General features: G+C 37.4%; 2 protein-coding genes and 1 long non-coding RNA gene across 5 annotated transcripts in view; 2 read left to right on the top strand and 1 right to left on the bottom strand.

Annotated features, from left to right (window-relative positions):
- septin8a (septin 8a) overlaps positions 1 to 6468 on the bottom strand; it is a 38019-nt gene extending 31551 nt beyond the window's left edge. For all 3 annotated transcript variants that reach the window (XM_079847166.1, XM_079847167.1, XM_079847168.1), the window contains exon 1: positions 6339 to 6468. In XM_079847166.1, coding sequence (XP_079703292.1) covers positions 6339 to 6368 — 30 coding nt within the window. In that variant the 5' untranslated portion in view covers positions 6369 to 6468. The remainder of the gene's footprint in view (positions 1 to 6338) is intronic.
- A 1148-nt stretch (positions 6469 to 7616) lies between these two features.
- Positions 7617 to 10280, top strand: sowahaa (sosondowah ankyrin repeat domain family member Aa). Its single transcript, XM_079847892.1, has one exon. The coding sequence runs from the start codon at positions 7700 to 7702 to the stop codon at positions 8951 to 8953; it is 1254 nt and encodes a 417-aa protein (XP_079704018.1). The 5' UTR covers positions 7617 to 7699; the 3' UTR covers positions 8954 to 10280.
- A 166-nt stretch (positions 10281 to 10446) lies between these two features.
- LOC307144637 lies at positions 10447 to 13158 on the top strand. The gene is made up of 2 exons (XR_013818794.1): positions 10447 to 10633; positions 10980 to 13158. It is a non-coding gene; the product is annotated as an uncharacterized lncRNA (long non-coding RNA).
- The last annotated feature ends 209 nt before the right edge of the window (positions 13159 to 13367 follow it).

Here is a 13367-nt window from a genome sequence, read left to right as displayed (position 1 = left end):
TCAGAATTGTTCAAATATTTAACTATGTTCTCAGACCACTGAAGTTGTTAAGTTTTTTTGTCCTTTAGTGTGACACTCCTAAATTAAATTTTTTAATTAAAATGTGTATTTTTAACAGCAGGAGTATGTAATATTATGCAAATGTATCATGCCAATCGCTAATGACAGTTCAGCTAGTATTAGCATGGTTATTAACTGCCACAAAAGCTCAATTGTCCTTTGGTGTGACAGAAAATGTCACAGGAAATGTCCTTTGGTGTGACGCTTTGGCCTGTCACACCATAGGACACATATGTCACACCATAGGACAAGACCTCCTTAAGAAGCTTTTAAAACAAATATATAAAGTTTCAACAAAAAAACAAATGTCCTCCTTTATTATTGTTACAATAAACACTATATATTCTGACTCTTTTTATGCAATGACTATCTTTGTCCTTTAGTGTGACGTTTTGTCCTATGGTGTGACAAACATAAAACAAAAGAAAAATATACTTATTTTAAAATATTGTTTAAAAAAAGAGTCAAGTTTGGCATTAGGGGAGTTACAATAATATCTCCTCTTAAATAGGTACAATTTCAAACAGTTTTGTAAGGTTGGCGAAAAAGTTTTATTGACATTCATAGGGAAAAGTTTATCAGGTTCATCTATCCATGTTGAAAATGATTCTAATTAGTACTTTCATGTAAAATAAATATCACTTTAAGAAAATAATGTTTTAATAATGTGAACAATTCTGTCTCAAGTATTTTTTTATGTTATTTAATAGAATTTCTTAGTACTTTTTAAATGTCACACCATAGGACACATTTACAGTACTGTTGAGTGAAAACGTGAAAAAAATATGTGAAGTCATTGACAAAATGAGTGACCACTACTATTTTCTGAAACTGCAGTTTTCATACTCCATAAATATATGTATTTTTTCTTAAAAAGTTATGTTTTCCAAAAAAAGTACTTTTTCTTGGCCATTTGTCAACTACCAAATGAAACTATGTTCATTTTTTAATGTTATATCGTTATCGGCCCGATAAGAACATTTTTGGAAATAGTTAAAGAGTTGAGTTTTACCGTTTTCGAATCCATTCGGCCGATCTCCGGGTCTGGCGGTAGCACTTTTAGCATAGCTTAGCATAGATCATTGAATCTGATTAGACCGTTAGCATCTCTCTCAAAAAAATGACCAAAGAGTTTCGATATTTTTCCTATTTAAAACTTGACTCTTCTGTAGTTACATCGTGTGCTAAGACCGACGGAAAATGAAAAGTTGCGATTTTCTAGGCCGATATGGCTAGGAACTCTATCATTGCTGCGTAATGTGCTGGCGTACCATGAGTGCAGCAGGCGCAGTGATATTACGCAGCGCCTGAAAATAGTCCCCAGCTAGATAACTTCCAATGTGACACTGCGTAATATCATTGCGTAATATCCGATTTCCAAAAAAAGTGGAGTGTTCCTTTAAAGCCGATAAATAATGTATTATTTCCTTCAGCTGAGACACTTCAGATGCTCAATGTTCAACATGATGGCTTTGAATCGCTTGGAATATGATTGGAAAAACTTGAGACTTAAAAAAAAGCGTGTCATATCGGCTACATAAATTATAATGAGAAGATCATAATTGTGTGCTTGGGACATGATTTAATGGTTAAACTTTTGTTTTTGTAATCAGGCTCTCAAAAATGATGTAAAAATGTAGATTTAGATTTATCGGCTAATATATCGGTTATCGGAAATATAAAGATTTATCAGTATCGGACAAAATTTTCATATCGGTGTATCCCTAATAAGAATGATTTAAAACAATAACTCTGCAGGGAACAATGACACCATCCAATGGCCAATCCGTGATGGAGTCTAGGACAACACAGACTGTTCAAGGCAGATGGGAACTCAGTGACAGTGGAGAACAGCCAAGCTGGGACGGCTCCACTCTCACCCCCCACATACACCTGAGTGTGTGTGTGTGTGTGTGTGCCCGCTTCAGCAAACGGACAACAACCCTCATCGGAAATTTCTCTGGCATCTCATCTGATAAGACGGGAGGAGGGGCCGGTACGGAGAAGAATGCAGATGGTCTAGATTCGGGTGGCATCTGCACTGAACTGAACAGGGTTTATCTGCTTTTACTATTAGAGATATTCACACAAGAGCGCGCACACACACACACACACACACACACGCACACATGCGCACACACACACACAGCTTGCTGTCACTCAGTGCATGCATTCATAAACTCTTTTTAAAGCTGAAGTAAAAGACAGGTGTAAAGTTTTGCATTTTACACTTATTATAAATGACTGAGAACATATCATTAATGCCGTCAGGGCTCGACACTTCAACCGTTCATGTGTGACTAAAATGAGATGTGTGCAACCTGTAAAATGTATCTTGAAGCATGTGTGCAAATAATACATTTTTAAAAAGTCTCAGGCCTAAATATCGTAAAGTGTACGTAATAATTATTTTAAAGATGAAAAAAACGTATCAATTAATCGCGCTCACATCGAACCAAACCCATGAGACTTTCGCCTTCGAAACACAAATGTAGGCTAGATATTTTAATGAATCCCTCCATTGACAGTCCACACAACTACCACTTTTACACTTCAAATTCATAAAAAGAGATCGTAAAACTAATCCATTTGAATTGAGTGGTTTAGTCAACATTTTCTAGAGACTTGATCACTTTATATGATGAAGAGATTTAATTTAGGTTTATATGATAAACATTGATCAGTGAACATAAACAGAAGCTCAAACATGCAGCGTAACACGAGAATGAACCTCACGGATGGAAAAAGAGGAATTTATTGTGGTAAAGCCTAATCTAATGTGATTATTAAACTTAGTCTATGATTTAATTCAATAAATACGAGTTCTGCATGTTAAATTACATAATTATTAAACAAAGTTTGAAGCAGAAACACTTTTTGCAGTCGAAGAAATTAAATAATTCTCCTTGTTAATGTCTGCTTGTATCCCTTTATTAAGGAAAAACACATTAATGGATGAATTTTCGTTCCACCCCTAAAGTTTTTTGATGTGCTCCATAGCGTAAAAGTAAAGCTTCATGCTCTTGCCTCGAAAAAATGAAGTCACAAAGTCTCATACACTGACATTCATAAATGACATTTAGATTAGAGGTCTCATATCATACGCAGATCATGACCTATGTGTTTATTAATGTCGGTGGTCAAATGTAGGATGTCGAAGCATGAACAGGACGTTGACTCATCACGAAACTCATATATCTTTAAATAACAGTAACTACATCAGCCCTGCCCTGAAACTAGAGGATAATACAAGAAATTAAATGAATGCTGAACAGGACGGTCTTGTTCCAAACCTTTCAGTTAGAAAACTGAACCGACACTGTGAAGAGTTGTGCAATTATAGGCTACTGTCCGTAAAAGAGATGTAGTACGTCACACAAAAATGAAAAATCTCTTCTTTTCTCATCCTCACAAGTGCAAGTGAGACTTTAGAGACTTTAGTGCAGAAAATGCTGTTCTTACTCAGTATTTTTGTCTTGTTTCCAGTCCAAATATCAAACATTTCTTAAATCAAAGATGCATTTACTAGATGAGTAAAATGACATGAGATATTAAGTCTTGTTTTCTGGGGAAATAAATAAAAATGAAGTGAGTTTTTGCTTAAAACAAGCTAAATGATCTGCCAATGGGGTCAGAAAAATAATCTTGTTTCGGTCTGAATTATGATTATTTTTCTGACCCCATTGGCAGATCATTTAACTTTTTTAAGCATCAACTCCACCGGAAAACAGGACATGATATCTTATGTCATTTTACTCATCTAGTAAATGCATCTTGATTTAAGACTTTCTAGATATGTGACCCTGGATCACGTCGAGTCACATGTCACACGGGTATATTTGTGGCAATAGCCAACAATACACTGTATGGGTCAAAATTATCACTTTTTCTTTTATGCCAAAAATCATTAGGATATTAAGCCTGTGTCTTAAGAACTATGACTAACTAGCAGTTTGTCAAGGGGTAATTAATTAATCTTACTTTTCGGATTAAAATATAATGTTTTTAATGAAACTGACATATAAAAGTATAACCAGTGTGAAAGGAAAAAATGACGTGACGAACTTGTAAGACTAGTCTAAGCAGTTTATGCAGCTGTCCACTGGAGCGTTGTGTTGAACGTCTCTGTGAGATGCTGTTTAAACCCAAGAGTTTGCGTCCAGCTCTCAGAATGAGTGTGTTTCAGAGTCAATGACTTTTGATTAGAGCTTTGTGTGGTTTTAGGGGTCATATTGATCAACTGCATTGAGCTGTGGAGGGTCAATTAAAATTCTAATGCATCATGGGTAAAAAAAAAAAAAGCTTTAAGGGACAGTTCACTCAAAAATGAAAATCCTGTCATCATTTATGCGTCCTCATAATGTTCTAGTGACTTTGAGTCGTATGGAAATGTATCAAATTGTTTCCATTCAGTGAAAGAGATGGTATGTTATGTGTGACACTGCTGTTCGTAGTATTTTTGTCTTGTTTCCATTCCAAATATGTGACCCTGGACCACAAAACCAGTCACATGGGAACACTTTCTGAAATTGAGATTTATACATCATCTGAAAGCTGAATAAATAAGCTTTCCATTGATGTATGGTTTGTTAGGACAATATTTGGCCTTATAACTATTGTAAATCTGGAATCTAAGGTTGCAAAAAAATCTAAACATTGAGAAAATCTCCTTTAAAGTTGTGCATTTATGTTGGCGATTGTGCTGCATTCACTCACAAAAATACATGTTTTATTTACGGTTGGAAATTTACAAAAATATCTTCATGGAACATGATCTTTACTTAATATAGAGGAGAAGTTTCTGAAACTGACCACAGGTTTCACTTCCACAGAACACACATAACCTATTATCTATCCTTCCCAACACACTACAGTAAACAGCTCAATACAGCTATTCTTCTCTAACCCAAACTAGTTTCCCTCAAATCCAGAGCACTTCCTCAAATTAGCAGCGGAAAAGTCCTTCCCTGAGCATTCCCAGGACTGTTGATGGATCGGTTCTCACGGCTTCGCCCGAGACAAAGGCTTGAACTGTCGCTCAAAACACAAAGTTTACAAATCTAATCTACCTGAACTTGCCCTTGAAAGACCAGCATGGTCTTCTTGACCAAGGAAGCCTTGCTTAAAGGGATAGTTCACCCAGAAATGAAAATCATCCCATCATTTTCTCATCCTCAAGCCTATGTGTATATGACTTTCTTCTTTCAGTCGAACTTTCCTGGCTCTTCCCAGCTTTATAATGGGAGTGAATGGTGTCTTGAGGTCTCTTGGTGTCATCCATCCATCATAAAACTAAACGACTCCAAGTTAATAAAGGAATTCTGAAGCAAAGCCATGCGTTTGTGTAAGAAAAATATCCATATTTATAACTTTATAAAGTATAATCACTGGCTTTCGGTAACGGCCGTACGCGAGTCTAACTAACTCTGACTCCCATTATAAAGCTTGAAAGAGCCCGGATATTCTTAAATATAACTCTGTGTTCGGCTGAAAGAAGAAAGTCATATACAGCTAGGGTGGCTTGAGGATGAGTAAATTATGGGATAACTTTCATTTTTCATTCAACAGCGTCCTGCTTCTTCCGTTTCACTCAGACAGACTGAAAACTTACTGCGTTCTCATGAACTTATTATCCTTCACACAATCACCACCTATTCCAAAGATCCCATAATGAACACATAAACTGTTGGAGTCTGACAGCGGGACGATCAGATATCACCTCATCCGCCCTTTCTGTCACTTTTATCTGTGATCTCACACTGAGGGCCTCATGTTGGCCCCAAACTTCACCGGCTCTAGTCTGGCTGTTCACAACAGTGTTGTTTCAATGGGGATTTGGGGTAGAAAACACTTCAGTGTAAAAGAGGGAGCATGTTGCCTTCAAAAGCAATCTGGCAAACTACTGAAATATGAAATGTGTACTATAGAGTCTGTGGACTCACTGTAAATAAAGAGATGTTCACAAGAGACTGAGAAAAGACAAGTTCAACACCCTTTACGGTTCTCCAGAAACACACACACTAACGTTATATAGCTGGAATAAGATCACAAAGACAGATAATACACCTGATCTGACCTGTAGTACACACACACACACACACACACACACACACACACACACAGAGTAAAACAGTGAATAGTCAGAGTCCGTTGGGCTAAGCTAGAGAGTAGCGCTCGTGCTAGTCCTGATTCATTACAGATAAACCTGTACAGACAGACCGTGTACGTCCGTCTAAGTGGGTTTCCGGAAGTAAGAACTGACTTTAAAGGGTACTTACAGAAAATATGTCTACATCCGTGGCCGCCATGATGAGGAATGTGTGTGTTTGGAGGATAAGGCGAAAGGGAGCTGCCTGCCTTCGTCTCACTCACTCTCACTGTGGTCGGGCTGGAGAATTTACCAACGTTACTATGGTGAAGGACTTGCTTGTGAATTTAAATGACGCAATGATACGCTCTGCGCTGATTGGCTGAAAGGCACAAGCGACCAACGCTGAAGGCTCGGCTCTTGAATATTAATTAGGTCACGTGAGACCGGCCGAACCTTTTGTTTATTTTTATTTATTTTTTAAATGCTCAATAACAAGAACATTGTCAACGAATTACATATATATGCATATAATAAAAAACAAACAAAGACAAAAAAACAATAATTATACAAAAACAATGCAAAACTAAAGATGACATGGCGAAGAGATATGACAACTACAATTGTTTTGATACAATAACATACATTATTTTGCAATGAAAGCTTTTAAGTGCATGTATTTTCTTAAAATATTTCTTCATAATATTGAATAAATCTTAGGGATACCGAAGAGATTTAAGAAGTGAGATTAATTCAGTGTCAAAATAAGGATAGGACAGAATACCATTTGCAAACTTTTGTTTATGAATGAAGAATTTGCCATATAAAATAAAGAAATTAACAACGTAGCCTACTCTAGGGGTTTATTTTTATCGTCATTATAATACAAAAATTATGTCTTTTAAAGTAAACTGAGACAATGTGTCATGACCGGACGGATCAGGATGATTGTTTAGCAGCTCGAGACGACGGAATTAATATTCATGAGATAATATTTAGCCATACTAGGATTCGTAATTTCGCAAAAACCTTCAATATGGCTTCTTCCTGGAAACTCCCACTTGCTTCAGGAATGTCTTTTCTCAAGACCCGACAAGATAGAGCTTCGAAATAAACAATTTCGCAAGTAATTATGACATAAACTGTACATAATGTTCATCGAAATACACGCACACGGACGATACATGCTCTTTGTTGATTTATTGAGTTTAGCGTTTTATAATTTTAGAATTAGCCTAATGCTGTACTCATTATTACTGATATGATTTTATTTTAAACTATTTAACAATTTAAAGGTAACTCGCTATATGTCTGCCCATCTTCTTGACAAAAAAAAAAAAAAAAGATTTTAATTAAGTTAAAATAATCGGTTTTAAACTTTTTTAAAGCCCCGCCCCCACCACGTCTGATTTTTTTTTTTTTTCTTGTACTTCTTCATTGTTACGTGTTGCTTCCGGAAGACAGGTAAAGGTGTGGCTACAGTCCAGGAGTCTCAGTCGACAGACTCGTCCTGCTAAAGTATGTGTGATTATATCTAGGACGAACACAGAAATGGCTCTGACTCAAGAGGCGATCTTAAACACACTGTTAGAAGGCAGAGGAAAGGTGAGGAACTCAGAGCTGCTCAGCAAGTTTAAAGAGCAACTAAACTGCGGTGATCCGGCAGAGAAGAAGCAGAACCGAGATCTCTTCAAGACGTGTGTGAACAACATTGCCTATGTTAAAGAATTCCAGGACACCAAGTATATAGTCCTGAGGAAAGTATACCATCACCTACTAAAAGCCTCAAACGATGATTATGAAGATCCGGAGGAAGACCAGAAGGAAGACAGTAAGAGGTCAGAGACTGAAGCTTCACCAGCGCCACGTTCTCCAATAGAAACTGCTTTGGAAAGATGCAAGAATGTGGACTTTACACCTAAAAAGTCTTTAAATTTCACCGTTCCACTGAAGTCTGATGACAAACACAGAGCGGAGAAGACAAACAAACCATGTGCACTTCCTTTACGAATCCCACAAGCAAACATCAGCCAGAAGCACAAGAACCCCTCGGGAACGGCCGACTCTGAACCAGAACGTCAATGGAGGAGAACGACGACGGATGGAGTTAGCGAGTCTCCACAGGTTCGGAGACACTTCAAGACTCCGAAACCAGCGGATGAGCCGAAGGAGCAGTCGCATCAGTTCCCGCTGGATCCCGCGGAGCACCAGTGGCTAGTGAAGTCCGCGGCGGGGCAGTGGAGTCATGTGTACGGGCTCCTGCTAAAGGACGCCCAGCTCGCGGAGAAGAAGGACTTCACGTCTGGGTTCACGGCGTTACACTGGGCCGTCAAGAGTGGGAACACGGACATGGTCCGTAAGATTATTGAGGTTTCTAGGAAAAGCGGACACGGCGTGGACATCGACGCTAAGACTAACGGCGGATACACTGTGCTACACATCGCTGCCATCCACACACACACGCCTGTGATCGAACTGCTGGTCCACAAGTACGGAGCCAACGGGAATATACGGGACAACTGTGGGAAGAAGCCCTACCACTATCTGAGGAAAGAGGTTTCGGGAGAACTGAGGGAGCTTCTGGGAGAGCCGAGAGCCGTCCAGCAGGAGGCGCTGGCGCTCAGAGAGGAGTGCGACCCGCAGAAACACCCCAAAATCAGGCTTTTCCCAACTTATCCGGTCGGGATCAAGAAAAAGAGCAAGCCGAGATTCCAGCTGATGTCGTTGGGAGAGGACGACCGAGCGGAGAGGGACGAGCCGGTGTCGCATAAACAGAGGCTCGCGTCAGACGGCTATCATAACTGAGCAGACGCTCATTAAAAACGGAATATTCATGTCAGTCTGCCTTTATATGGGAATTCTGTTCATTTCAATTCTATTTTCACTATGAATGATTGATGGCATACACTATTTTTGAAACAAAACAAAGAAGGAGCCGGTGTCGCGTAAACAGAGGCTCGCGTCGGACGGCTGTCCACAACCAAGCAGACGCTCATATTCATGCCAATTACTGGGAATTTATATGGGAATCCAGAAGAATTCTGTTTATTTAAATTCTATTTTCCTTTTTTTATATATATTGCAAATTATAATTCAGTACAAAAGGAAATAATACAGAACAATGAACACAAACATGTGGGGATTCAGAGAAAAGTAAAAAGTAATAATAAAAAAAGAAGAAAAAATACAATTTACATAAAAATTTAAAGAGCAGACGCTCATATTCATGTCAATAAGCCTTTATATGGGAATTCTGTTCATTTAAATTCTATTTTCACCATGAATGATTGATTACTATTTTTTTAAACAAAGCAAAGAACGAGCCGGTGTCGCATAAACAGAGGCTCGTGTCGGACGGCTATCCATAAACGAGTAGGCGCTCATTAAAAACTGAATATTCATGTTAATCAGCCTTCATGTGGGAATTCTGTTCATTTAAATTTGATTTTCCTTTTTTTTAATATTGCAAATTATAATTCAGCACAAAACTAAATAACACATAACAATAAACACAAACATGTGGGGATTCAGAGAAAAGGAAAAAGTAATAAAAAAAAGAAGAAAAATACATAAAACTTGTTCTATAATACAGGATGTTTTCAAAGCTATTTTTATTGGAGGGGATTTTTTGAAGGGATGACAATAATAAATGTAAATAATAAGCAAATACTTTGCAGTTAGGTTTTAATTTAAGGTATCTTGCTTTGTGAATATGGTATTTACCCATCATACAAAAAAGGTTTTTAAATTCAGTTTTCACTATGAATGATTGATGCCATAGACTACTATTTCAATAATAATAATAATAATAATACTTTTATTCAGCAAGAACACTAAATGCATACAATAAATAAATGCTGTTCCACAAAAAAAAAAAAAAAAAAAAAAAAATTGATAATAATCATAATGTTTCTTGAGCAGCAAATCAGTGTGTTATGCATCAGATGTTGTGAAGTATTCTTGTTTGAGGTGTTAAACACGAGTAGATTCATGTTTAATGCTTACTTTTAGTCATCCATAATCCAGGATTTTTGGGGACTTTTATAAGACATTGGGTCTTATCTTACAATAAATGCATTTTCTTATTCAAAAATGTAAATTATTATGCAAATAAACGTAATCTTGTGCGTGAACCTTCATTCAGTTTTGTCGTGTATATCTGCGATGTTGTCTCTTGATGCGGTGATGAATAAGATTTTATATATAGAGGTCAGTGTTTACTGCTGACCTCAGATCAGCAGTGGATGATGAAATAGCAATGGAAACCAGTGCTGGGAGTTTAAACCAACACGATGGTCTGACAAGATAAGAACTGACCAGTTTTGCTTACAGCTGCATCTCTAGATGTTCCCATGATGCATCAGTATTAAACTCGACCCTCCGGCCTGGAGGTCCAGCACGTGTTCCTCCATCTGTGTTCATTAGAAGAGAAACGAGATGTCCTTCAGACACGCGTGTGCATGATTCGGCATGCGTGACAGGCCTGTATGTTTCATAACACTGGTGTTTTGCTAAGAGCTTATGAAGCTCACTATAAAAATACAAGATTGACGTGATCTTCCATGGAGAAGTTGCATCATATTTAACCCACAAGTGTTTTTGTTTTTTGGCATTGTAACATAGTTACATGACATCTCCCCCTAAATGCATCATGAAAAGGCCTAAATAGGCTAAAAAATATATATATATATACACATATACATATACTTATTATATGGCCTAGAGATTTATCCATTTGAATTTTTAGGCTAAACTTCAAACATCACATTATTTTTATTCATGTTTTTTTTTTTTTACAATTAATGTTATTTCAAAGCATTTTTTTTTACAGATATTTGCATCAATGAAACAAACACTAATGATGTGCCGTGAGACAACTTTATTCACATTAAACAAAGGTAATAGAATTCATGCATCCCACATAAACACAAAACCACAAGATGGCAGCAAAACTGATGAAGTCACATTCACAGCACACTAGACAAATGCTCATTTACAGTCTCGTTTCATGATCCACACCCAGCAAAGCTGAACCTGATCGCTGTATTGCAGATGAAGTGGAGAATGGTTGCACACGTGACAGGATGGCGTCATGTTGTCGCTATGGAGAACTAGGGCTTTCATGTGTGACTTCAGGCCGTATAAACATGAGCACTGGACGGAAAGACCAGGGATCACCCTCGGCACAAAGGACAGAACAAACTTTCACTTGTTTAACCAACCGAGAAGCCAAATGTTCATGTATTCCACAAGAAAGCTAATGAAAATGAGAGAAAACATTTCTGAGCGTTCAACTTCCTTGACAATTTAAAGCACGGAATGACTGTAAATACACAACACACACTGATATGCATTTGCAATGTGAACGCATCAAGATTAAGTACTATAATGGACAGAAGTAATGAATGTTATCACAAGTTCATCCTCAAACATTTTTTTTTGTCTGGTAGAATCTGCGATTTCTGGCCCGTTCATTCGCTGTTTCCATGGATGCAATACGCGCTGTTTCCCGCCAACGGGGGTGTCGAAATACTATTGGGTAAATTGGCAGTGGGCGGAGTCACACAGATCAAAACAAGAACAGACATTCCGCCACGGAACGCTCATTTCAGGTTTGTGAATTTCAGCATGTTTCCTAAACATCTGCGAACATATTAGGTATTTTAAGCTGTGGTAGTCAAAACAACACATACAGCACCTTTAACGTATACAAATGTTTTTTTCATGGTTATGCAAACGTTATGGGAACGTTACTTTTGAATGTTCTCAGAACAAATTAATAATGTGCTAATGTTTTGAGAATGTTATTAAAGACCAGATAACTTTAACATCGAATGTTTAATACATCAGGAAACCTGGTTCAAATCAATTCATTCAATATGGAAGTTTGTTTCTGCCACAGAATAAAAAATAAAAAAGGTAATTGCGACTTTTTATCTCACAATTGCGAGTTGACATCTTAGAAATACATTTACAATTATCTCAGAATTGCGAGATATAATCTCGCAATCGCGAGAAAAAAAGTCAGAATTGCGAGTTTATTTCTGACTTTATATCTCGCAATTCTGAGATAAATGTACATTTATTTTTTAGATGCAAACTCACCATTGTGAGATAAAAAGTCATAATTATCTTTTAAAATGTTTTATTCTGTGGCGGAAACAAGCCTCCATAATTCAGAGTGCTGATGAGATTTAAACTTTGTTCTGTAGATAATTTGTAAAGTTTCAAAAAGTTAATTTTAAGACTATTTACTTGCTGAATTGTGATTCCCGTTTTATCCATCAACTTTTCATATTTCTTTTTTTCTGCATTTTACTGTCATTTCAACCTAAAACACATTGTAAGCACGTTATTACTAACAGGAAATGCAAATCTAGTTCCAATTATTATAATTAATAGTGAATGTAACTATAATTGAACACTGGTTTTATCATATTGCTGTTGTTGCTGGTTTATAAAAGCAATAAGCTACTCGTGGCGGAACACTACAGTGACTTTACCATGGTTTTACAGCTGGTAAAATCACTGTAACACACAGCCTTGTTGAGAATGTTGCTCACATGTTTGTGTCAGTGACTCAGTCATTTCTGTAGCTCAAACAGCAGAACACAAGATCATGGGTCACTGTGGATACATGCATTAATGCAAGGGTATTACAAAGATGCTGAATCATGCTCTCAATATACATGCAGTTAAATAATACAGATTCAATCATTTCAAACACACTCGATCATTACACACATTCAACATGACAGTGCCAAATGAAATAACAGGACAAAATGAATGGGAAAGAATGAAAAGTTACACTACGCTGCAGCATCAAAGCAATAACGAAGCCCTGAAATTAATAATGAATACACAATATGAGCATGTGCAGGTTATTTTACAAAAGTGCTTCTTCCTTTTTTTTTTTTTTTTTTTTTGGTCGTCGTTTTAGAGCGATCTGTCACACGCCTGAAAGGACACATTCCTGGGCTCTTAAATAAAGCTTTCCATGGTTTTCGAAAGTCAAGTTGATACGACCTGCAGAGGAACTCAACTACAGAGCGAAACATGAGGGGCTTTCGCACCGGAACGAGCCACCAGTGTGATTCCCCGAGATCTAATGTTTCCCATAGGAGCGTTTTCCTGGTTGTGTTCGCAGCTCCAGGAGGAACTCTGAAGTGACGTGAGACACGCTTGTTGTTGAGACTTTTATTTTGACGTCTCTGAGAAC

This window comes from Squalius cephalus, assembly GCF_949319135.1.
Source record: "Squalius cephalus genome assembly, chromosome: 17".
Lineage (NCBI taxonomy): Eukaryota > Metazoa > Chordata > Actinopteri > Cypriniformes > Leuciscidae > Squalius > Squalius cephalus.
Note: the sequence above shows the minus strand (reverse complement) of the source record. Positions and strands in the feature narration are given on the sequence as shown.